Source organism: Pleuronectes platessa, chromosome 23 (genome assembly GCF_947347685.1).
Source record: "Pleuronectes platessa chromosome 23, fPlePla1.1, whole genome shotgun sequence".
Classification (NCBI taxonomy): Eukaryota; Metazoa; Chordata; class Actinopteri; order Pleuronectiformes; family Pleuronectidae; genus Pleuronectes; species Pleuronectes platessa.
In genome coordinates, this window is record NC_070648.1 from 11,312,399 (window position 1) to 11,336,539 (window position 24,141).

General features: G+C 42.8%; 5 protein-coding genes and 1 long non-coding RNA gene across 10 annotated transcripts; 4 read left to right on the top strand and 2 right to left on the bottom strand.

The window, feature by feature from the left end:
- Window positions 1-732: 732 nt before the first annotated feature.
- On the top strand, window positions 733-5,937 carry LOC128429855 (cornifelin homolog A). Of its 4 annotated transcripts, none has more exons than XM_053415697.1 (4): window positions 733-943; window positions 1,915-2,031; window positions 2,299-2,453; window positions 3,601-5,937. In XM_053415697.1, exons 1-4 carry the CDS (start codon window positions 733-735, stop codon window positions 3,718-3,720), a joined length of 603 nt encoding a protein of 200 aa, XP_053271672.1. In that variant the 3' UTR covers window positions 3,721-5,937. The 4 variants fall into 4 exon arrangements, with proteins under 4 accessions (XP_053271672.1, XP_053271673.1, XP_053271674.1 ...); XM_053415698.1 differs by having other exon boundaries at window positions 1,918-2,031; XM_053415699.1 differs by having other exon boundaries at window positions 807-948.
- On the bottom strand, window positions 1,728-7,536 carry LOC128429860 (uncharacterized). Its single transcript, XR_008333911.1, has 2 exons — window positions 7,218-7,536; window positions 1,728-2,075 (listed from the first exon to the last, which is right to left on the bottom strand). It is a non-coding gene; the product is annotated as an uncharacterized LOC128429860 (long non-coding RNA).
- ugt5g1 (UDP glucuronosyltransferase 5 family, polypeptide G1) lies at window positions 6,081-10,979 on the top strand. The gene is made up of 2 exons (XM_053415651.1): window positions 6,081-7,890; window positions 8,852-10,979. Exon 2 carries the CDS (start codon window positions 8,857-8,859, stop codon window positions 10,435-10,437), a length of 1,581 nt encoding a protein of 526 aa, XP_053271626.1. The 5' UTR covers window positions 6,081-7,890; window positions 8,852-8,856; the 3' UTR covers window positions 10,438-10,979.
- Window positions 10,980-13,033: 2,054 nt separating this feature from the next.
- si:dkey-165a24.9 (G-protein coupled receptor 4) lies at window positions 13,034-15,324 on the top strand. Its single transcript, XM_053415682.1, has 3 exons — window positions 13,034-13,529; window positions 13,627-14,431; window positions 14,577-15,324. The coding sequence occupies exons 2-3, from the start codon at window positions 13,851-13,853 to the stop codon at window positions 14,998-15,000; spliced, it is 1,005 nt and encodes a 334-aa protein (XP_053271657.1). The 5' UTR covers window positions 13,034-13,529; window positions 13,627-13,850; the 3' UTR covers window positions 15,001-15,324.
- Window positions 15,325-18,672, bottom strand: LOC128429828 (prostaglandin D2 receptor 2). The gene is made up of 2 exons (XM_053415657.1): window positions 18,357-18,672; window positions 15,325-17,343 (listed from the first exon to the last, which is right to left on the bottom strand). The coding sequence occupies exon 2, from the start codon at window positions 17,293-17,295 to the stop codon at window positions 16,141-16,143; it is 1,155 nt and encodes a 384-aa protein (XP_053271632.1). The 5' UTR covers window positions 17,296-17,343; window positions 18,357-18,672; the 3' UTR covers window positions 15,325-16,140.
- A 3,174-nt stretch (window positions 18,673-21,846) lies between these two features.
- Window positions 21,847-24,106, top strand: LOC128429840 (uncharacterized). Of its 2 annotated transcripts, none has more exons than XM_053415677.1 (5): window positions 21,847-21,950; window positions 22,039-22,722; window positions 22,807-22,932; window positions 23,528-23,562; window positions 23,907-24,106. In XM_053415677.1, exons 1-5 carry the CDS (start codon window positions 21,896-21,898, stop codon window positions 24,027-24,029), a joined length of 1,023 nt encoding a protein of 340 aa, XP_053271652.1. In that variant the 5' UTR covers window positions 21,847-21,895; the 3' UTR covers window positions 24,030-24,106. The 2 variants fall into 2 exon arrangements, with proteins under 2 accessions (XP_053271652.1, XP_053271653.1); XM_053415678.1 differs by having other exon boundaries at window positions 23,910-24,106.
- Window positions 24,107-24,141: the final 35 nt, after the last annotated feature.

Genomic DNA, 24,141 nt, shown 5'->3' on the forward strand with positions numbered 1-24,141 from the left:
TTTGAACATGTTGAAATATGCCTTGCAACATAAAATACAAATTCCTGGATCTGCCCCCTGCTCCAGATCTGCACCACAAATGTAAGGGGGTCCTCTCTGACACTCACCACATCCCTTCACCAAGTTTCATGGAAATCCTTTCTTTTGTTTTTCAGTATTAACAAACAAACTGACAGGGGTGAAAACTGAGGTAAAAACTTTGATGGATTTCAGAGGCCAACCAATTTTTTCCACTCACCAATGACCTTACTTACTCATCTCTTTATGCAACTGGTTTGTGTTTTATGCATACATTCAGTTGTGTGGCTTATATATTATATAATAATATATTTCCTTCGCATTCGCGTATTTGTGACCGAACCCTTAGAATCAACTAAGGGAGATTGGTTGGTTTTTAAATGTGCTACCAATCGCTCCCATCTAACCTCAATGAGGTTTTAAGATGAGGATCTGTGAATTGTCTATGTACAGTAATAAAAACTCAGATCTGGAAACATTTTATTAAGGTTAAACAGACAAGGGTGAAAACAACTTGTAAATAGCAGCAGCAACAACAAGAGAAGGATGGAGAACATTCAAACAAAAGCTCAGAGCCACGTGTCGCATGTGCCAGGGAGGATGAACGGTTTAGGACATTCTCTTTTCTTCTTATCTTTCCTCCATCTGAGAACTGACTTGCACTTTAAATAATGAGGTCATTTTGTGGTACAATGACGTCTGAGCTTTTACCAGATGCGTGACGGACAGATAGGCCCGATGTCTGACTATGAAAAGGCTCTGACGCCCGCCGGACAGGACGGACCAGTCGCTGACTTGCACGCAGCGTTGTCCCTGTCACGATCATCACATCTCGGAGGGTTTATAAGATGCAACAGTCCCCTGCAAATTCGTAAACATTTGGGATTTGTGCCCAAAGTCCCTGCTCGCTCCAATTGGACAGACGGTAAGGTAGGACAATCCGATAACAGAATAATTTTATATTTTATTATTTTATTTTTAGAGTTGGCATTCAAGAAACCCTCAGTGTCAAAATGGTTTGTCAATGGTTTTGCATCAGACTAAGTATGCTGTAACTTGAGGTGAAGAATTGCCATACACAGCTGTCAAGGAAATTCTGCAACCTGTGCATTTATGAAACCCTTTCAAAGAAAACAGAAGTAGACCAAATCTTTACTCATGACGGTTCCCAGGAACCACCAAGTCAGCATTTCTTAGAGACGATGTTCTGCATTTTATTCTATTTCAGAAAAAAAAATTTCATTGGACATTACGATCTGAATCTCACTTTATTTTACCACTAGCTGTTTCTGTTTTAGTTGATTCATCTGTTTTAATAGATTTTTTTTGCTTCAAGTAAAATTGCATATGCTTTTATTTATTCCAACTGCTTTCATATTTTGCATTTGCTTTTTTGCTATTTTGCAAATTGGACTATTTACTCTTTGTGTTTTCTTGGTGTCTTGGAATGTTTAATTTATTTTCTGTATCGGCCATATCATAAATGAGGTCTGTACCTCCATATATTTCTGAGGCAAATAAAAGTTGAGTGAATGAATTAAACAATGGAAGTGAGTCCAGTCTGGTGCCTTTTCTACCTCAAATAACTGGTTTCTGCAGCTAAACCAAGTCTGCTTTTCGGAAACAAAAGACACATTAGTGACCGTACACATTTGAAATAAACCAGTGGGATTGAAGCTCTGGACAAAAAATTCTCAAACTCACAAAAAAACATTTAGAGTACGTCATACTTTTTGCCTTTTTTTAATGGATGTCTTCATGTACAGCTAGTTTTCCATAGACAGTGATCAAACTGCTTTTATAAATTCCACCAACATTAGTATTTAGCCAAAAAAAGCCCTTGTTGGGGCTTCAATCAGATTGTACAGTTATATTCAATGTGACTGTTTTCTTCAGAAGCTAAAACCATGTCTGGGAAGATGGTGGTGACCCAACCCCGGCCCTTCATCACGACCTCTTCATCCAGCCAATGGACCTCCAGCATCTGCGACTGCTTCGAAGACCTGCCCCAGTGTGAGTGCTCTTGTGCAGATGTAATCTGGCGTGGCGGCGCACATCTAGAGAGTGATAAGGAGAGATAGGTGGTGACATTTTTTTGACCTGGTGTGGAGACAAGCACTCGCTTTCTAAGTTATTTGTGCATGAGATTGAAAGCATGCTGATCCTGCAAGCTGATCTGGGTTTGAGAATGCCAACAGATTAGACATCAGTGGGTGTTGCCACGTACAATTCTGTGTTGTATCCTTTTCCTGATGTGACTTGCTTGTTTGTTTTTTCCAGGTTGCTTGGCCTTTTGGTGCTTTCCCTGCTTCACCTGTAAGGTATCGTACGAGGCCGGGGAGTGTGTGTGCTTGCCCCTGCTGGACGCTTTCGGAATCATCCCGCCTATAACCACAGCCATCAGGGTGTCAGTGCGTCAGAGATATGGCATCGAGGTAACCAGATTCACAACCGCTTTGATACTTAGGTTCAAAACCTCACTCTTTATCTGATCTCTGATGACTCTTAACAGATCGTAACAGTCTGTTCCTCAAAACAGTATCCAAATGTCTCGTTAAGACTAGTGCATTGTTTGTAATGGGCTGTTCTCTTGTCCTGTGTTGATGCTCTGGAGTTACATCAGAATTATTCCTTATCATAAGTGAGTCCTCCTCAAACAATTCTACAATATGCAGTAATTATTTATTGTTTGGGTGCTGGACGTTGTGTGCAGAGCTTTTTAAGAACAGTCTATAGTGCATAGAGCTTTGTGTTCATCCTACCTGGTTTATCTGCAAAGGAGATTTTATAGTAATCATTGTTCATAAAATGAAAATGATTTAGATTTATTTGTGTTCACATTGGTGGTTCATATATAAGTACAAACGATTTACTGAACTGCTTCTATTTTTTCATACACCACATGTTTTTCAGAGGTCTGAAAAGCTATTGACACAATTTCCCGACCCCTGTCAAAACTTCTCAAAGTAAAAGTTCTATAATTCAGCCCAATATAAAGATTTACTGCAACAAAACAAACATAATACTTTAACTTCGAAGGCATAACACCCTAAAGGTTCTCTGTATGTTGCTGCCATGACTTAGATCAGCACCTAATGCAGTCGTGAATGTGTGTGTCGGTCCGTTAAGGTTGAATAAAAATAATCCGGCAGCAATTTATAATTGCAGTTTGACCTAATTACCCACCACTTCTGTAGTTTATCCAAAGACATGGTCCACAGACTGAAGTCACAGTGCTACATAGTGCTGGTGGCCTCGTGATTCAGATTTTATTAATCTTTAATGTATTGCAAACTCTACACTGCACCTCCCTGGGTCCTTAACAATATAAATGCCTTGTGCGAAGTACATATACGATGAGCGGTTCTCGAGATCTCCAGATACAGACAGACAGACGTTTGTGGAATTAGTAGGAAGATAGATCAACAATTATTAATGCATGATGGTAACTGTTAGCCTTATAAATATTTGTTGACATTTAACTATCTTGTAGGCATCAGTTTAATGCCACAGCTGCTGTACTTGTGCATGTTTTACACTTCATATCCCATCGCTCCTCTTATCGTGTCTCCATCTTCACAGGGCACGATCTGCAGGGACTGCCTGTTCGCCTGCTGCTGCGGGCCCTGCAGCTGGTGTCAGATAGCGAGAGAAATCAAGATGAGGACAAACCCCATTACATTCGTCAGCATGTCAACCTGAATTTTCTTTTTTTTGATCACTGGTAAAGCAAACATCATCGCCATCATCGGGGACTTCTCTTCATCATCAGGGCCCGTGATGTGATAATGAGAGCGGGCCCTTTGAATCAACTGCGTTCTCATCTGTTTCTTCGTCTGATTCTGTGGAATGTCATTGAGCAGCTGAGTCAGGATCAGCAAGCGATGGTCATAGAGGATTCATCACTTACTGGAATGACAAAGAGAGATAAGCAGGTTTTTGGCCTGTGCGACAATCCACTGACAGATATTGGGGACGAGCCAGGGACAGTGGGATGTGTAGATTTCTTATTATTATCACTGATAGATATGTTTCTTCACCATGTGCATACATTCCTGTATCACTGGTTACACTATACTACAATTACAAATTTTAACGGACTGTTTTTCCCTTCTGTTTTACTCGCTTTGCGTCTTTCTCCATTCATATATTTAGTTTCTTCTATTTAAAACATGGCTGCTGTTATTTTTGTGTGACGTTGCTAACAGCTGAGCCCCCATTTGAGGCCGTTGCATGGTACAAAGGCAATAAACTAGGATTTTTACCCAAAGTACATCCACACGCTGCTTCTAAGCAATCTGGTGTGGTGATTGTCCGCTCAGGGAGATTTTGATTGCTAACGCCCTCCATTTTCATAGCAAAACAACATAACATTAATCACCGTCTCTCCTGAGAGGTCAAGCAGGTCAAGCTGAGAGTTATTGCCCTCTACTGAATCAGGAGGGAAACTACTTTAGACGGTCTGATGTGCTTCTCGACTGTAGATTTTGAATTAAAACAGGTAATAACAAGTTGAAGGAGAACTTTTCCTCCTACGTTTGAATGAATGTTGGAATTTCAAATAAAAGGTGACAGCCCTAATAAGGACCTCATTCTAAAGCAATAAAAACAAAAGGATTCTTAGTTCCAGGGGATTATAAGCTAATAAAATCATTATCATGGATATCATATTCCATTTATCCCTATCGATCCTCCTACATCCTAAACACACCAGCATTAAGCATTAAATACCACATTCGCCTCCATGTGATAAAACCAGTTAGGACAAAAAAGTTTCAACACCAGGTGACTATTAATCTAATTCAACTCTAAACTCTGAACCAGAAAACACTGAAGCATATTTGAACACTGCTGGACTTGATTTTCTAGTGCGCATGTGAAGCTCCCAGACTCAGTTTATATTCCCACAAACTTCAGGTTCGTGTGAGATTACTAGAGGGACGTGTTTTGATGGATAGTAAACAACTGTCACCAAGTGACAGGACAAGGCAGGTATGTGAGTAAATGGTGTGAACGCTGTGATGCGGATTCAAAGGAGCCATATCACGGCAAGGAACAATAGTAGGAAGGAAAAGTTTGGAACCGGCGAGCGTCTCGGGAGCTTTGCTCAGATATTTGGGCTTCGGGTCAACTTTGAAAAAAGGTGCAATGAATGTCGAGCGTGTCCCACGAGAAAAATTATGAAAGGTGTTTACTTTTTCACGACTTCCTTATTGGAGTGATCGCCACGGCAACACATGTGTTCATCAACAACCGGCAGCCTGGTAGTTGTGTTTATATAATTTCATTATATCTCCTGCTTGTTTGCCGTGTTGCCAGAGCATAATAAATGTGATATATTGATACATCACTGACTTCTCCAGTGTTATATCAATATTCACTGGAAAAGTCAGGCTGCCTTAAGTCAACATCTATATTCTTAACATTGATGTAATAAAGGCCAACAACCTTGTTTAGATGCAGCATCAAGTTTTCAGATGCACTTCACCTGAATCCACTGCTGTTGTTTTCCTTCACAACTGGACAAACTTCTTAATTTTTAATGTTTCAAGCACTAATCTGAAATGTTTTAAAAATTGTTCAAGGATATTTTAGACCATCCCCTGATAAATTATTGCAAACCCATCAGAGCCTTTTTCGAGGGGCTGTGGGTTTATAGCTGATTTGTCTGTTTCACCTCCTCTGAGTATTTCTGTCTCCCTCTGGTGGATATACTGGGGATCACCCTCCAGAGATTATGTGTCCCATCAGGCCTTTCACCTGTGTCAATGTGTTGTTTCCATGTGCACAACTGCTACATGATCCAGGCGAGTTAGGATCAGTTTACCTGTTCGGGTCATGGCCCTTAACCTTATGATTTAGTTTGTGCTAAATTATGTTTTCTTGTTTAAAGAGCCAATAAATCAACAGCAGATCTTGTCACTGGTATGGATACTTTAACGTAAAAACAATTCCAAGTCTCAAATATGTCTTTCTTTTTTAATATATTTGATTTCACTCATATTCTTTGTTTCTTCACAACCATTTGACAAACCCCGAAAACTGATTTTGTGACCCCAGTGGGAGCCTGGACCCTTTAGGATCAGTATCATTACATTATTTGGTTAACTTTCTTTGCATTTCATGTGCATCTACGATGGGGAGATAAAAGCGAACTGTTGGCGACTGTTTTCTATGCCCAGCCAGCGAACATCAATACGTTATGAGTTATCAGCTCTCAGCAAATGATCTCAGCTCTTCGTCAGGGGGTCGTGACCTGGAAGGTCATGTGCAGAGCAGCTAACCCGTCAGCACAGAAGTCCAGTTTATAATTAACATGATTGAAAGGTACTGACTGATAGCAGGGTTAATCAGTTCCCTGTCCCCTTGTGTAAGAGTTTAAAGAAAATGTGCATGAATTTTAAGAGAACAATCTGTCTATGTGTGATTGGTGTTTCGTTTGAGACAGGTGAGGACAAACAAAGTCTATTAACTGCATAAGATAGAGAGTCCAAAACTAAACCTCCACCAGCAAACACACATAACACAGGAACTGAACCAGGAGCAAGGGAATTGTGAGCAGGAGCAACACTGGACCCAACGCGACTGAAGTTAACAGACAAAGTGACAAAGACGAGAGAGAAAGACTTAGTCTAAATACTGCAGGGCTGAGGGACACATCCGGCTGCAGGAGCAGGTGATGAGTGGTGGGAATCAACAAAGTACTTTTACCTCATCTTCATTTCTTTTTAGCAGAAAAAGACAATGTGAAATGTGAGAAAAAGACATGGCCAGCTCTGGACCTGACTCAGTATAAAATAAAACTGTGTTACAGGAGGTTTCCTGTTGGTCCCAAGAATGATAAAAACAAATGTAGTTTCACATTTATTTGCAGGCTACATATAAGTTGAATCCCATTATAAGAAGAATGGAAAAAAAATAGAAACAGTGTCAAAACTAAATACGTTTGCCTTTCCAATATGTTTAAGGAATGTTTGAAGGAAGCAAATGAGGTAAATGCTCAATGTGACAGGACATCTCAAGTGCGCTTGATCTTATAATGCATCTTGGGAAACAGATACTTTATAATACACTTTTGCTTCACATATATAGGCAAATATCTTTACTTTTTTTTAAGTGCATAGTGTTAAACACTCACATTGTACAGAAACACAATTTAAATTTTCGTAGCAGGTTTACTAAAAAAAAATTGCGGTTACCTGCTAATTTTGATGCAAAAGTTAAAGTGTGGTGAACAGGCTCGTGTCCTGGTTGAACTCAACAGTCAGGTTTATGTGAGTCCACAGAGGCACGAGGGGAGAGGGGAAGGGTGCAGTCCACTGATATGACTCTACCCCGTGCTGTTATTGTAATCACCACTGCTCACTTCTTTTCCCTCCGCTGCGTGACCTCGCCGCTTCCTCCTTCCCTCGTTCCCCCGCCACTCCCGTCTCACACTCCATGAATGTGACTCAGTTTTGATTTGCACACCCCCACTGGCTCAGGAAGCCCTGTGCACGGGGGGTTGAGGGTGGTGCATGAGAGCACCCCCCCAGGGGAACATGCAAGAAAAATGAAAAACAAAACAAAAAAAGTGAGGGGGTGAACTGAGGGGTAACTTTTCACCATCACACGCACAACAGCAACGTACTGGCTTCCTCCATTGATAAAACCTTTTTCAATATCCGGTACGCACACTAAAGATTATAACCTTTACCAGTGGTACTCTCTGGACCTGTGTGAACTACAGGTAATCCACATACTGGACTTTGGCCTTGCTGCAGGTATATGTGTCAAAGTTAAGCTATGGGCAAACAGACCACAGAATAACCTGGCACCCTCTGGACCTGTTGTCTGAGACAAACTTCTGGATTCGGACACAAAAAGAACCAGGTGAGGCATCTGATCCTTAACATATCATCTAAAGTAGCTTTGAAATACACTTACACCGTGGGATGATACAGGTGTCAAAACATAACTAGTAAATTTCTTTCTTTCTGATTTGCCGTGATCGTGAACTGAATGAGCAGGCATGTTGAGTTACGTGAGTAAAACAGGAGAGAGGTTGGAGAACTCACAGTGACGACCCAGACAAAATCAGACTGTGACGCCGACGCCTGTCATCTCATGCTCATTGCAGTAGGGATGGCACGATGAGACATTTTTAGTGTGTGTGTGTGTCAGCATGTCAGCTGGTCGGAAAACGACAGTAAACAAGGATTTCTCCTCTCGCCGTGAACTCCTCTGATGGAGGATTTTGTCCAGCAGTTTGGTGGAAGTAAACTGTTACGTCAGTTCCCTTTTCTCAACTAACTTTTCATTTAAGTGGCTCACACACACACACAAGTGCACCACACACACACACAATACGAGAGATTTCCCCCACGATCTCCTCTGCTGATGACAGCTTGTAAAGACTCGGTGAATCAGTAAGGAACCTTTTCATACTCAAAGCCCTCCCTTTTTTTGAACATTTCCATATCCCAATTAAGCACTTTGCTTGCATCCCCTCTGTTCTCTGCTCCCATCAAATATGACCTAACCTAAAACTATTGTTGATAGTGTTACACTAAAGTACAGCAGCTTATAAGGTTATTGAGAATAAAATCGAAATTTTACCCCAAAAAAGGTGTAGTATTGCAGAAATAAACTTTACATATATTTTGTGGTAAAAATTCGGATTTCATTCTAGTAATAATATGACCTTATTCTTGTACTTTTGCAGCTTTACTCTCGTAATATTACAACATTATGAACAAAGTGTTTTTTTCCTTCAGTATGCCCATCGTACACAGCAAAGCTTCATAGAGACTACAAAACATTCTAACACTGTGTTTTATCTGTTGTTTCTCAGAGGACATGTCCGGCACGATCCCAATATTCCTGTCATGGCTCTGCCTCCTGCTGCTAAATCCCATCAGCGGCAGCAGGATTCTGGTTTTACCCGTCGATGGCAGCCACTGGATCAACATGGAGGTGATCCTCCAAGAGCTGCACTCCAGAGGCCACGAGCTCACCGTGCTGCGCTCCGCCAAGAGCTGGTTCATTCCCAGTAACTCTTCTATTTATACATCTATTGACGTGATAATGCTAGAGGACGAGTCAGACAAGGACTTCGCAAATAAAATGCTACAAGATGTCATGGAATGCCGCAGGTCGCATGGTTTTATACGGACCTTATACCAGCAGAACATGCTCACTTCTATGTTGGCAAAAGGCCATGAGATCCTTGCCAGAGCAGCTGCTTTAATGTTGGATGACCCTGTTTTCATTAAGAAGCTGCGGGATGCAGAGTTTGACTTGATGTTGACGGACCCTGCTCTGCCTTTAGGAGTTCTTCTGGGGAGTTACCTCAAGCTACCGATGGTTTTGAATGTGCGCTGGATCAATAGCGGGGAGGGTCACCTCACCCTGGCTCCCTCTCCTGTCTCCTACGTGCCCGTGTCAGGAAGTGAACTCCATGATAAGATGGACTTTCAGGAAAGGACCAAGAATATGTTACATTACCTCTATAGTGTTTATGAACAGCACGTCATTATTAACCCTCACTACTCCGATCTGTTCCAACGACACTTCCCTCCTGGGACTGACTTGCTGTCAGTGCAGCGTGCCGCTGATATCTGGCTGTTGAGGGCGGATTTTGTCTTCGAGTTCCCTCGACCCACGATGCCCAATGTGGTCTACATAGGGGGGTTCCAGTGTAAGAAGGCCAAACCCCTCACCGCAGAGCTGGAGACCTTCATGCAGAGTTCTGGAGAGCACGGGGTGGTGGTTATGTCACTAGGCTCCTATGTGTCAGCCCTGCCTCGCGAAGTCACTGAGGCCATAGCTGCGGCTTTTGCTCAACTGCCGCAGAAGGTGGTGTGGAAGTTCGCGGGAGAAAAGCCGTCATCGCTGGGCAGCAACACCCTGCTAATGAAGTGGCTGCCTCAGAAAGATCTCCTGGGACACCCCAAGACTCGGGCCTTTGTGGCCCACGGAGGCACCAACGGTATGTATGAGGCCATCTGCCACGGTGTCCCTGTCGTGGGCCTGCCGCTCCTCTTTGACCAGTTCGACAACCTACTCCGGCTGAGGGTGCGCGGGGCAGCGCGGGTGGTGGAGGTCCATTCACTCACCAAAGAGAACTTCCACGAGGCTCTAAAGGACGTCCTGGAGACCCCCTCGTACCGAGACAGAATCCAGCATCTCTCCGTGCTACACCACGACCGACCACTGTCTCCAATGGACACCGCCATCTTTTGGATTGAGTACGTCATTAGGAACCAAGGAGCGGCCCATCTGCAGCCGGCAGCTTTTAGTCTGCCCTGGTACTCCTACTTCTGCCTGGATGTGGCTGTTTTCATCATGGCCGTCCTCGGAGCCCTCGTCTGGGCTGTAGTCCTGGTCATTAAGGTTCTCTGCTGCAGGAGGTTCAGGAGGAAGATAAAAGCAGAGTGACATGATTCAAATTATTTAACAGCAGCTGACACATTTTAGCTGCTTATTTTAGACTAACATATTTCAGAAAATCAGGATTCTAAATTTTAGATGGTTGTTAAGCGTCAGATTTAAATGCTGAATTCCCCCCTTATAATCGTTTTTTTTCCCAGACATATGACAAGTGTTTTGTGGAGTACGTTCACTTATACCTCATGTAGTCCTTCATACTTTACAAGACACCGTCCTCAAACAGTAAGCAAGCAAAAAAAAGTGCTATGTAAACCATATCATAGATGTTGTATTTCTGATGAAGAAAAACCGAGAACAGAGACAACCTGATCACGGTGTGATTTAGTTTAGTTTCATTGACTTTCTGTTAGATCCAAAGGCAACGTGAGCGGAATGTGTGTAGTCGTAGATGAAACCTAAGTCCTCAAGAAAACAGCACCATCTTTTTTTCTACCATGTTTTATTTCACTCTTTTGGGGGATTTTATTTAAAAAATGCTGATAAATGTATTTATCTTATGTAATTATTAATAAACCAACTCCTGTACATTATTATACAAATGTTCAGCTTTCCTTCTTTATATAATATCAACATAAAATGGACATGTTAAGAGCCTGTATGATACTTCAGGCTAAATGTACCTTAAACATACAGCTGAAACACACAGAAACACACAGTCTTATCGATGAGATCAGAGTTCAGGGCTGTAAACCACAAACAGATGTACGATCATAGCGTGCACAGTAGTCTGCATAGCTGCCAAATTTGGAAAAGGACCTCAGGCCAATCTCTGGGGAGAAAGTAGACGTAGTTTGCAGAAATTTAAACTGGTAGCAGAACTGAAACTAGTTACAAACATTTTCAAGGCATATATTCCACCTTCATATTGGTTTCTCACTTGGCTTCCCAGAGAAGTGAGTCAATGTTAGATGAAAGAGCATTCATTAAAATAATAGTGTGCTGTTGTTGCTTACAGGGACACTTTTAAATTAAACATATTGTATATTATACATATTAGAGTGTTTCCTGCCTTCTTCTGTGTCATCAATGCGACAAACCACCCGGCTGTTGTGTTGTCCTTTTAGGTGGGGTGTGTGATTTGAGACAGTGCTGTTTTTTTCACACTGCAGCTTCCTGTGTGATCTGTCATGTTAGATAACTCTGCAGTAACACACTATAGACTGTGTGGAGGATAGAAGCAGAGTGACATGATTCAAATTATTTAACAGCAGCTGACACATTTTAGCTGCTTATTTTAGACTAACATATTTCAGAAAATCAGGATTCTAAATTTTAAATGGTTGTTAAGCGTCAGATTTAAATGCTGAATTCCCCCCTTATAATCGTTTTTTTTTTCAGACATATGACAAGTGTTTTGTGGAGTACGTTCACTTATACCTCATGTAGTCCTTCATACTATGTTCTATAGATACATTACTGATCTACTTTTCCCTACTCAGCTTTTAAAAGCAGAGTATCTTCGGCTGCTGCTGGTAAAATGTAGTGAAGCTCACATGGCAGTGACTCCATCCCCATCTTTTCTAGGTGTACATAGTACAGTATGTAGAGCTTTTTTATGGTAGTTTGAGACCAGCACCATGGTGGCCCTGAAGTGCAAATAACAACAGCAAATAAGAGATCCCAACAGCAAATAAAAAACATAATAGCAGTTCAGAAAACACAACGATAAATACAGAGCACAACGATAAATCAGAAAACACATCGGGCACAATGATAGATCACAAAAGAACGTGGACAGTGCATCCATCCACTGAGTGACGACCCTTGTAATAGCAGGTACCCAAGTTTTCCTTTTTGTGTTTTGTGATTGGCTGTACCTCCTGCAGTATACATCCAGCCTGCTGCAGGAGCAGTTTATCAGGCTGCCTCTCTGCCCGGGGCCTTATCCTGGGACACTTTCCCCTGCTGCTGATTTGCTGTCTGTGCACACTGCACAGGGGGCGTGCACGGGGTCATGGCGACCTACATGCAGGGCCCTGGAGCAAACAGGGGGGCAGTATAATGTCTCGGGGGACTGATCAGTTTACGAGTGGCTTATTCAGTAACTCAGAGATCGGTGACATTTAAAAGAAACAAAGTGACTGAGTAGACCCTCCTCTCCTGTAAACCATGTGATAAAAATACTTGTACCAACTGCCATTGTCTCAACATACCCATTCTTCAAGAACACAATTTCAATTGTGTTACTGTTTTTCACTCAGTGGTGCCTGAGAAAAATGTATCCTGGTCAATTTAACAAATTCACTGGCATGTTTTGGACAAGAACATTTTTTTTATAAAAATTATTTACATTTACTTTTTTATAGGGTTGTGTATCTGCTCGCTATTTCTGTGCAGGGTTTTCATCTCATCTGACAATCAACTTCTTGAAAAGCACATATGTGCACACACACACACAAACACTCACATACGCATGCACACACAGACACGCACACACACACACACAAACACACACACACATTTAGTAAGACGCACAAAACAGGAAGGAAGACACAAAATTACTTTTTGAGTCCCCATGTGTCTCCATATTTGTCTCCTTGACACAAACACATATTTCACACAGGTTTACACACACAGACACATACACAATCATGCCACACTCTCTGCTGTGTTGTAAAACACATCTAAAGCTGCCAAATGAAACCTCTGCATATTTCCACCGTGTAAACAATATGGTTGAACAGCACGTTTGAAGAAATCACATAGCAGAGAGGCTAATGTGTTTAATGGCACAGAGCCAGCAACAATCTAAAGGGCATTAGTGGACACCCCACATTCGTTCCTCCCCTCGCAGCCCTCAACCACCTCAATCATCGTGTCAATTGCCGGAGGGAGAGAGCATGAGACACGGAGAGAAAGAGAGAGTGTGTGTTTTTGTTCTGGGCCAGAAAGGCGTTCTCCTGCCTCAGGATGTTGCCTTTAAAGCTGAAGAAGTGGGTTTCCTGAGGAGGAAACGATCACAGAATGGACGAGGCTCAGGCGAGACACCGTGTTCCCAACATTTCTTGAGCACAGGTCACCAGGCTGCAGAACGGACGGCGAGCCTCAGTTGAACAGAGCGGGTCTTACAGCTGGGAAAGGTGAGTAAGAACTCTTGGTTGTATTGTGAGGTTTATATCCCTCAGGTAGCTGCTGAAAGTAAACCATTTGGAAACGGGCATTCTATCTGTTGTGCAGGTGTTTCCCCTGATGGATCCTGGATGCTTTGAGGCCTGGATGACCTTCAAAGGAGAATGCATTTATGAATTTTGAACAATGGACAAATAACAAGTAGAGTCAGACTTGTGCTCTGGGTGAATGAATGGGTGTTTCTATCCCAACTCATCCTCTGGCAAGCATCCATCCACATTTGAGGAAGGTGTCCACGCGTTTCCCATGTCAGGTATTTGACCGTCAGAGAAATGAACAACGACAGCTGCAACCTCCCGTTGGACACGGACACATTCGGCCTGACCTGTATCTACGGCCTCATCTTCTCTTTGGGTCTACCCAGCAACCTGCTGTCTCTCTGGGGACTGTACCAACTGGGTCGCTCGGGCGGAGGAGGCTGCCAGCTGGTCTACATCCTCAACCTGCTGCTGTCAGACCTCCTCCAGCTGCTCACCCTGCCACTGTGGATCCTCTACCTCCAGGGCGGGCACAGCTGGCCCTACGGCCAGCTGACCTGCGAGCTGGTCGGCTACGTGTTCTACGTGAACGTCTACGCCAGCGTCATGTTCCTGTGCCTGATAGCGCTGGACCGCTGCCTGGCAATTGTGTACCCGCTGAGCAGCCGCAGGGTGAGGAGTGTTAAGGTGGCGGCAATGTCCGGTGTGGCGGTCTGGACCCTCACCTTCCTGTTCTGCCTGAGCGGGCTGCTGCCGTCTGTGTTTGACTCTGACAGACTGCTGTGTCTGGAGCAGTACCCCGTCAGTCCTAGATATGCCCAGTTCAAGATCACCACTGTGGTCCTCGGTTTTCTACTGCCATGTGCCATACTAGGGTGAGTGGACTCCCAGCCTGAGGATATTCCTGCTTTATCCTAGATGTTATACTGTGTCTTCAAATAAGTTCATGTAAAGTTCCTATTCTGGATATTCTGATGAACAGGCTGAGTTTCTTATCTTTATCTCTGCTCCTTCCCTCAGCTACACCTCAGCCCACATCGGGGTCACACTCAGGCGATCTCCCTCCCTCTCCGACCACGAGCGCCACAAAATCGTGGGCATCCTGGTCGTCATCACAATCAACTTCATCGTCGTCTTTGGACCCTACCACCTCGTGGGCGGATACAGGTTTGTGTCCTTGCTAATGACGGATGAACCGTGTGGTTTCGAGAGTTCCATTTTCCTCATCTATCGCCTGTGCTACGGCCTGACCAGCCTTAACACCCTTCTGGACCCCCTGTTCTACATCTTCCTGTGCGCCGACGCCCGGCTGGAGCTGCAGAGGTCCCTGCCTTGCTTGGGGCGGGGCCAAAACACCCGCGGGAAGGAGGCCCTCAGTGCCAGAGCTCAGCCAGACAACCTTGGGGGGAGTGAAACTGGACACAATAACCTTCTTGCAATTTAGCCTGGGTTTGGCTACTGACATGACTATGGCAACTTGAGTCTATGCAACTACACCACCCAGTGGAAATATGTCTACTTGCTTCATGCAATTGTGTGGCACAAATATTTCAAAGTGAAGAACTGTTGAGCTGTTGCTTACAATACTGTGTTATTACCTACAAATAATGAAATTCACAGTTTGCTTTGTTGTTACAAATAAAATCATCAAAGCAGAAATATATAACCGTGTGAAATATGAAGTGTGAAATGTGGACCTTTCCAACTGTTTGTTTATTGTCATGACTATAGTTCCATAATTAAATGGGAAGTATGATATTGCAACAAATGAGAGCTTTTCTTTTTCTTTATTACCGTTAAGAACAGCTACGTTACATAATAAGAATTACAAAGGGTAGATATAAAATGCAAGGTGGGAAATATTGGGAACTGAAGCAGATACGCAATGCAAAACCTAAGACGTTCACTGTCGCTAGCAGTAACCCACACACAAAGATATGTTGTGTCAGCTCCTGCAGCTACTGATAAAATCTGGTGTGAGACCACAAGCATATTATAACAGCTTCCTTCACAATAGAGAGAGAGAAAAACAGAAGCATGATACATATATACATCTATCAGATATACCCACGTAAAAACATTGTATTTGTTAGAGAAGGTCTAATACATTTGAGAGGGACAAGATCTGTAAAACAGGCACACACTTATATATAACATACTTGATTGTGATTCTGTTCCGTAAGTTCTAAATTAAATGTGGGCAACACATTATCCAACAAATACAAAAACAATATTATTGTGGTGGGGAAACCTTCAAGTCATCTCATTGATTCTTGCCCTGGAACTTGCAGTGAAGCGATGATGATGCACAAGTGTGTCATTCAAACATTTACTCTTAAAGATAAAGAGAAGACAGGAATGATTAACAAAGCTTAGAACATTTTAATTTCCAACAGAAAAGCCAGCGGTCTACTAATGGTCATGATAGCTGATGGTGCACAATAATAATAACCAGTAATAATCCGTGCTAGAAGCTGGCTAAAGAGTAAATATGGTGAGCTTTGGTTAAAATAAACAAGGGAAAGGGAAATAAATGCCTTTCTCATATATTTCCTATAAGCACTTTTCTGTTGACTGCTGGTTCTCAGTGCAGTTGGTTCATCATTAGTTCAGTTGGTTCAGCAACACTTTCATCCTGCTCCTGCTCCTGCTCCTGCTCCTCTGTTTTCAGACCGAGGGCTGCGACGGAAGACGGCTTCTTTATATACTCTGTGGTGGTGCTTAACGAGCTGCGGGCGGTGCTGCGGCGCCGGGCCAGTTCGGCCAGGTCCTCCGCCAGTACGCTCTCCATCACCGCACCCAGGGAATGTCTGATCTTGATGCACAGGTCGGGGCAGCTGAACACGTACAGAAACGGGTTCAGGACGCTGTTCAGGAAGCCAAGGGTCGCCGCGACCTGGAGGGCCCCGCCTGCCAATTTTTGCATACGGTGCCCGCTGGGAGATAACACCTCCATGATGATAAAGAAATGGTACGGTGCCCAGCAGAGGACGAAGCTCACCACCACGGCTATCACGAGACGAACGAAACGATAAGAGCGTCGGTAGCCTCTGCGTGCCAAGTGGGAATACACGGTGATGTAGCTGAGGATGATGATTAGCAGAGGGATGAGGAAGGCTAGGAAGAGCTTCATGAAGGCCAAGGCCTCCTTCCGCTGCTTGCATAATGCTTCATGGTTAAATGGCTCACTGGGGAGGAATACATTATAATTGTAGTAACAGAGGATCTTCCCATTTGGAAGGGGAATGGTGTCACGGAACATGTAGAAAGGGATGGTGCAGACCACAGCTAAGGCCCAAATCCCCCCACATATCTTCTTCACGAGTTTGATGCTCCTGTGGTTCTGGGCCCAGACTGGTCTCACCACCACCAGGCAGCGGTCCATAGATATGGCCGCCAGCAGGAAGCCACTGACGAACATGTTGAGGAAGAAGGTGGAGGAGTGGATGCGGCAGAAGGTACGGCCCAGCGTCCAGGTGTTGCCGCGTGCCATGTAGAGGGTGAAGAAGGGAAGGGAAGAAGTGGCGAGCAGGTCGGAGGCCGCGAGGTTCAGGATCCACACGCTGATGACGGAGCGGCGGACGTGGAAGCCCACCACCCCGAGGATGAGGAGGTTCTCTATGATGCCGATGGAAGAGAACAAGCCGTGGAGGGAAATGGCGAAAATGTTTACAGAACTCACATTGCCTGATTGGTTTGATGGGTCGACGGTGACGTTTGACTTAAAACAGTGTGCCATGCTGAAGGGAACACGTCCGGATCCTTTCACTCAGGCCTTTGCTTTACACTGCAACAGAGATTAGATCATGTTTAACTAAACAGGTGACAATTTCAAGTTATAAAGCAGGAAGAGCTTTTAAAAATATAATAATGACATGGAAACTGATGGAAAATGTATTCTAAAATATCTTATATCTGTTGTTTTGGTCCTTGGAGCACACTAATATTTTTCTCTTTCAACAGCAGTATAAAGCCAATCAGGGATTTAGTTACAGTTTAGTGCAAATGTGCTCCAGCAGTCACAATCAGTGGTTATTTATGTAAAACGCTGTATTTTAGGTTCAAATACATTCTGCACATTTATGTATATGCACAAAAATGTATAGCAACACAATATTTATTGTGTTTCTTCCAGCTACAGCAGAACAAGAGGTGAGAGGAGAATGACTGTTGTTTTTCTAGCTGACGCAAGCAGCTGTAGGTAGTTTAAAGCTGTTTATTATAAGCTCTAAATACATTTATTAAGGGCGTTCGAAGTAAGGGGAATTTCTAAAAGTGTTTTTGCTCTGTCTGCACTGCAGCTCCTTATATTCACAATCTTGTTTTTCACATTTGCCGCATCCTCCATGTTCAATCTGTAAATGTTAACCCGACTGATTTGATCTTCTAACCAACCAGGTTTATCTCACCATGTTTACGAGTTTCAAGTTTAGTTGTAAAGCCTCACCTAATGCAAAATTTAATTTTTTAAGATTTCTTGGGGTCTCCTGTCAAAGGCGGATATTAAATCAAATTACATGGCAGATATATGTAAATTCACAAATTAAAAGTAACTGCGAACATGACTTTTTTCAGTCGTGTGTTTGGATATCTGTGGTTGTTACACAGATGAGGATGCAAACTTTGCAGAAAGAAAAAACTTCTACTGCAGTGTCTCAAAAGAGACATTGCATTTCAAAATAACCATTTCTTATTTAGAAAAATGAATGAGTGAAAGAAGGCACTGCATAACATTGACTTCACTTTCCCTATGTACACACATATAGAGCCTCTTGTCACTAGAAAAGAAAAAACACTTACCTGTATGTCAGAATTTGATGAGTTCTGTGTCATGTTATGTTGCCGTATGACACAGTGCCCTGTACCAGCCTCAGTATTGTACAAGTAGGCCTACAGTAATAGGAAGTCAAAACCTCTGAAAGGAAGTACAGCTTAGAAGAGCCACGCCTGAATAGATAGTCTTTTCAACACTTGAACATCTTTTCCAAGAAGGAAACTGTGTATGAGGAAGTGGTGGTTAGTAATTTATTTGTTGACCTTTCTGTTTTATCGCTTGAACAGATAACATTTTTGTCTTTCTTCTTGTGTTTATGTGAGAAAGGTAGAACATTTTTTCACTGTGTGCGGCTAAATGGAAAGTACTCAGGTTCATTATTTTCAGACCTTTTCCCAGACTGAGTAATTCCCTTAATGACATCCCCATTTGTGCGTTGCTCCTTTAAATTTAATACAAGGTCTTCGCTGTTTCGATTCAGTGCTTGTGTGCAGTTCAGCTCTTGAACAACAGGTGGCAGCAGACAACATTAAACAATTTTATCACCCCTTCCTAATGATGCTGCAGAGGCGCTCTACGGACTACGGAGTGTCAATCATCCGAGACTGCAGGGGGCAATCAAAGAGCAAACTACAGATCTTTGAGCCTTCCTGGTGTTTTTTGAATTGCAGTCTTTGGAGCCAGCGCTTGCCAGGTCTCTGTAGTATTACAGTTTTAAGCACTTCCGCATGAGTTTCACCTTTCACAGCCGGAAACTGAAAAAAGATCTTATGACACACAGTTCTTCTTCATGCAACACAAGCATTTGCTCTTTTGTCAAGACAAGTATATTCACCGCAACTGACCTAAATCTGTTTCTAAATGCCAAAAGCACGGCGGGGCCACAAAATGCATCTGCAGACCAGTATGGGGAACAAGAAGAAGAAAATAAAGCTTGGGGTCAGCTGACCTGAGTTTTCTCGGCCCTCATGTTTGCAAAATGACAATTTTAGCTTATGACATTAAAACAACCTTATGACAGTGCAGAGCAGTGCATCACAACTTACTGTACAAGTCTTGATAGTGTTTCCACCTTGTTTGCTTTCTATCACACCACATCCTCTTTTAAATCTTGACCACACGGCCTGACTTACATTCACTCAAAATAAGTCAGGGAGGTTCTATTTTCCATTTGAGCTTTGACTCGGCAGAGAACAGCGAACATTGGACCCGCCCTACTGTCACAACTTTCGAAGTGTAGCTTCAAGTAAGACGAGTGTTGGCCAGTCATGTCTCGCCTCGACTGAGTAAACAACTCAACAGCTTTCAACAGTTGTGTTTAGTTTTTTTCAAAGCACAGACCACAAACATCAGAGGACACATATGAGTCACACGGTAGCTGCATTTGCAAACTGGGCTTTTACATCTGCAACCATAAGAGTGAAGACCTGAGACAAACATACTAAATGGTATTCAAAGCATCGGGGACTGATGCAGATACTTCACCACATCAGATCGTCAAAGTACTTTCACGTGTATGCACACAAATAAATGTGCAGTGAAATATTTTATCCACACGTTACAATCAGTGAGCGTTTCATATGTTCGAGTCGGGATCTATAAGTTATGTTTACTTTAAATTGCAGCCACAATCAGGCTCAAGGATGTAATAAAGTGCAAAACATGATGTTGCTCTCCAGGCGATCTCAGACCGTGGGTACATTTGAATGAGTCTGTCTTTATTTTTTGAAGCAGTGATGCAACAATTACAAATAATTACATGCTCTGTGTAATACTTTAGACTTTTGATGTGATTACTTCCAAATACAAGACGATGATGATGGGGATGAGGATGAGGATGATGATAAAGATAAAGATAAAGATAAAGATGTCCTGTTAACTGTCGGAACTACTGCCATTTCTGACCTGAGAGGCATATGACGACAGCACTGCCATTAAACTGTTGACATGAATTATCGTAAAAATGTGTATTTGTTTGCACGGTTGCTATGTAAAGTTTGTTCTGAGAGCATCAGCATCTCCGCACACAACAGTTTAACACCAGATATGTGAAAGTCCCCTCGGATCTATTAATATCTCCAGTTAGCAGAAATCGCAGGTTGCAGCTTCCGATGTGCAGCCGGCGCTCACGCTCACCTTTCATTCCTGTGGTGAAGGTGGCGATTTCTGCAAAGCACAAGTTTCCATTGGTGGAAACAACAGTCGTAGCAGCGCCTAAACACAGGAAGACCAGGCTTTGGCCCACAGCATCTGACAACAAACCCCATGTCTTGAATGCAGATAACAAACCATGCATGTGCTAAAGTCTTTTTGATGAATAACCACAATGAGCTTGGGTGATCCATTGCGGTCTCACAGTTACCCTACTCGTATGCTCATGTCAGGAAACTGATCGTAATGACATTTCCAGTTTGTGCTACTTAAGCTTTTTTTGACAAAAAAGACATTCAGTATCATGTAGATTCACAACTGCTCTGGTAGAAGAAGTGGAACTAATCCACATCAGACAGAACCTTCATGAACATGCATCTATTCTCACAACATGCCAGTCCTGTAGCTTTCCTCGGAAATGTAGCCTCATTGTAACGTGGCAATTTTCATGCTGTTTTCATTTTTCAAAGAGATGTTTAAGGTTCGCAAAACAGGGGAAGGAGTAAAAAACATTGCCCACTCCACATCCAGTTGGTCAACTGTTTCCTCATAACAACATCGGGAGGAGTCGGGGTGTAGCTCATCCTCGTCACTTGCTGAATCTGTAAATCGGGTCTGTCGGCATCAAGCTCCTTTATCCTTTTTATTTTTTTGTCATGGTGTATGTGTAAGGAGAGAATTCACTGGATTTACTGCAGTTCAATTTGAAGGCGGCGTATGTTTACCGGTCAGCTCGCAACGGACGTTACTCAGTGGAGCCGGACTTACCTGATACCGCGTCAAGGGTCGGCCAATCAAAAAAAAACATATCAATACCTATTGGTTGTAAATAAAAGTGGGAGTGTCTGTTACTGGTGAAAATTAGGGTTTTCTAATCCTTCCATTCAAATGAGACACATCTTGTTTGTGATTTTGTCTACGTGAGCACTAAAAATGAAGAAGCCCAAATCATGAGTGTGTCTTGAGAAAAACATCAGATACACAACTTTCGACATCAACCTGTTGAGCCACAGCCTGTTTTTTGAAGTCTCATCTCGTGAGACGTCTCAGACTTTTTATTTAGGCCACCTCTCCCCACCTCTCCCCTTTATTGACACGACTCACGAACTTCAGAAGCCATATAAGTGTCACACACACTGAAATGTATTGAGATAAATAACGTCTCCATATTCCTCAATAAGTCTCAATAAATCAAAGTCCCTCCTGAAAGCATATACAGTAGTATTTTCCAATTCTGCATCACTTACTGTATCTCTGTAAAGATATTATCGTGGACATGAAATGTGGGGCAGGGTAGGAAACTGGTGACGTGATCATGCAGGCTCCTCTCTGATTGGCCGACACAGCATTCTTGTGTCTGAAAAGCAGACAAGGTGTAGAGATCTTCTCCATTAAGAACAGTAACTCCAACAAAATGAACGATCTGACCTTTGCTCTGTGCGTGGCATGTCTGCTCTTGGGGAGAATGGGTAAGTTGTTTCATTAAGGGCACTAGTGAGTTAAACTTTTATTCTCTGCCATGCGTTACAATATACTCACTGTCCATTTTCTCCACAGCTGATGTGACACCATCTTCACGCTTTAAATCAGCTAAAGTTGGTGAAGACGTGACTTTGGACTGTTTCTATGACGATGATTCTACAGTGATGCTATACTGGTTCAAACAGATTCTGGGACAGAAACCAAAGATCATGTCTAAGTTCTATAAGCACGACAGCGATGATGAAAAGGACAAACTGACTGGTGAATTTAGGAATGATACGCGCTTTAAACTGGAAATTACCACACGTAAAAATCATTTGAAGATCTCAGACGTGCAAATTTCAGACTCAGCAACTTACTTCTGCATAACAGGCTTTTTATACACGTATGAGTTCAAGGAGAGCATCTCTCTCAGTGTGAAAGGTTCAGGGTCTAACATCCAGGCTGTGGTGCATCAGTCTGAGAGCATCCAGCCAGTAGGCTCTGTGACTCTCAGCTGTACAGTAAGCACTGGGACCTGTGATGGAGAACACAGTGTTTACTGGTTCAAGAACTCTGAAGAACCTCAGCCAGGACTCATTTACACCCACGGAGACAGGAATGATCAGTGTGAGAGGAAACCAGACACGCAGACACACACCTGTGTCTACAACTTGTCAATGGAGAGACTGAACCGTTCTCATGCTGGGACCTACTACTGTGCTGTCGCTGCATGTGGACACATTGTGTTTGGAGACGGGACCAAAGTGGACTTTGAAGGTAGGAATTTTAGCAAAGAATGTGACATTTGTAAAATAGTGGTGTAGAGCTCAGTAATGTCTCCTGATGTCTGGCTCTCTGCAGAGAAGGTGGACTATCTTCCCTTGGTGTATTTCCTGAGCGGAGCTTTGGCGTTCACCACAATCCTGGTAGTTTCTCTGGCTTACACAGCACAAAGAGCGTTCAAGACAAACTGCTGCCAGGGCTCAGGTGGGATGTTCCTCATTATTTATATTTTTTAATGTGAATTCAGTTTGCGTGATGCTGAAGAACAACAAAGATCTTCATGAGTTAGTGTTCCAACACGTTACTTGGACATCTAGATTCATTGAAAGACATTAAGGAAAATCTCTTATGGTGCATTCACAAGTTACAATATTTGTGCTTATTAACGTTCGCTCTAACAAACACAACCGAGCGCTACCTGAGGCCGATCAGAGGCCAGATTGATTGAATCTAGTGCGCTGTTGGGCCTTAGTGCCAGTGTGCGCGTTCTTTCAAGTGCCTTTCTAGTTGTTCTCTAAAACAGATTGTAATGGCAGAATCATACCTTCAGATTTGAAAATACTTAATCGTACATTGCTGAAAATGACATTCAGGAAAACGTTGTCCATGCCACGGATTGAGAGTTGTAATAAAGTGCTGTGGTTTGTTTCCTCAGTACTGCACAATGACTCAATCTCAATGAAGTGATGTACACATATACTTCATTACTTCTGATCCAACTATGTAAACAGAGTCACCCCACCTCCAGTTCACTGCCTCTTGAATAAGATTTTTGTTGTTGTCTTTTGTCACAAACTAGAATCTCAAGCAGCTGCAGCAGCTCTGAATGTGGAGGTAAGTGTTAGTGTTGCAATACTTAAGAAGCTGGTCTCAATATCACATGTATGACATTAGTTAGTGTGTTTTTTAAATCTAGAGGATTGATCATGGCTCATAACACAAACTAACGATGTTTCAAACATCTTGGAACCTGCAGGACCATTTCTCAAGTAGAGTAAACCACTTGGGACGTCCTGAACTTTCATCTATATTCACACTGCAAAATTTCTGTTGCAAAAGTGTGTGTGTTACTATGGGAGTTGTTGCCCATAGACAATATAGATAACTTTCCTTTGTGTCTTAGCCCCACCTCCCAGCACCACATTCTAATGACAAATTACTCTTTTATGTTTTATCAGCAGGGTCATCAAGATGAAGACAACCCACATTATGCTGCTTTAATGGAGCACAGCTTCAGCAGAGCAAGAAGACAAACAGACAGGGACGGGACTGAATGCGTTTACACCAGTGTAAAGCAGTAGAACTGAACATCTTACACTTCCATACATGATGTATGTAAAGCTTCTCTATGCAAAACAAATTAAAGATTTTAAATCAGCCGAATTGATTTGATGTTGTCAGTTACCATATTTT

What these genes read in the sequence shown, in the direction of transcription:
- LOC128429855 (XM_053415697.1), top strand. Translation starts at nt 733, where the DNA reads ATGCGTGACGGACAGATAGGCCCGATGTCTGACTATGAAAAGGCTCTG. An exon ending in TCGCTCCAATTGGACAGACG is followed by an intron (nt 944 to 1,914) that starts GTAAGGTAGGAC and finishes TGTTTTCTTCAG; the next exon opens with AAGCTAAAACCATGTCTGGG. An exon ending in GTCAGAGATATGGCATCGAG is followed by an intron (nt 2,454 to 3,600) that starts GTAACCAGATTC and finishes CCATCTTCACAG; the next exon opens with GGCACGATCTGCAGGGACTG.
- ugt5g1 (XM_053415651.1), top strand. Translation starts at nt 8,857, where the DNA reads ATGTCCGGCACGATCCCAATATTCCTGTCATGGCTCTGCCTCCTGCTG.
- si:dkey-165a24.9 (XM_053415682.1), top strand. Translation starts at nt 13,851, where the DNA reads ATGAACAACGACAGCTGCAACCTCCCGTTGGACACGGACACATTCGGC. An exon ending in CTGCCATGTGCCATACTAGG is followed by an intron (nt 14,432 to 14,576) that starts GTGAGTGGACTC and finishes TCCTTCCCTCAG; the next exon opens with CTACACCTCAGCCCACATCG.
- LOC128429828 (XM_053415657.1), bottom strand. Translation starts at nt 17,295, where the DNA reads ATGGCACACTGTTTTAAGTCAAACGTCACCGTCGACCCATCAAACCAA.
- LOC128429840 (XM_053415677.1), top strand. Translation starts at nt 21,896, where the DNA reads ATGAACGATCTGACCTTTGCTCTGTGCGTGGCATGTCTGCTCTTGGGG. An exon ending in TCTGCTCTTGGGGAGAATGG is followed by an intron (nt 21,951 to 22,038) that starts GTAAGTTGTTTC and finishes TTTTCTCCACAG; the next exon opens with CTGATGTGACACCATCTTCA. An exon ending in CAGCAGCTCTGAATGTGGAG is followed by an intron (nt 23,563 to 23,906) that starts GTAAGTGTTAGT and finishes ATGTTTTATCAG; the next exon opens with CAGGGTCATCAAGATGAAGA.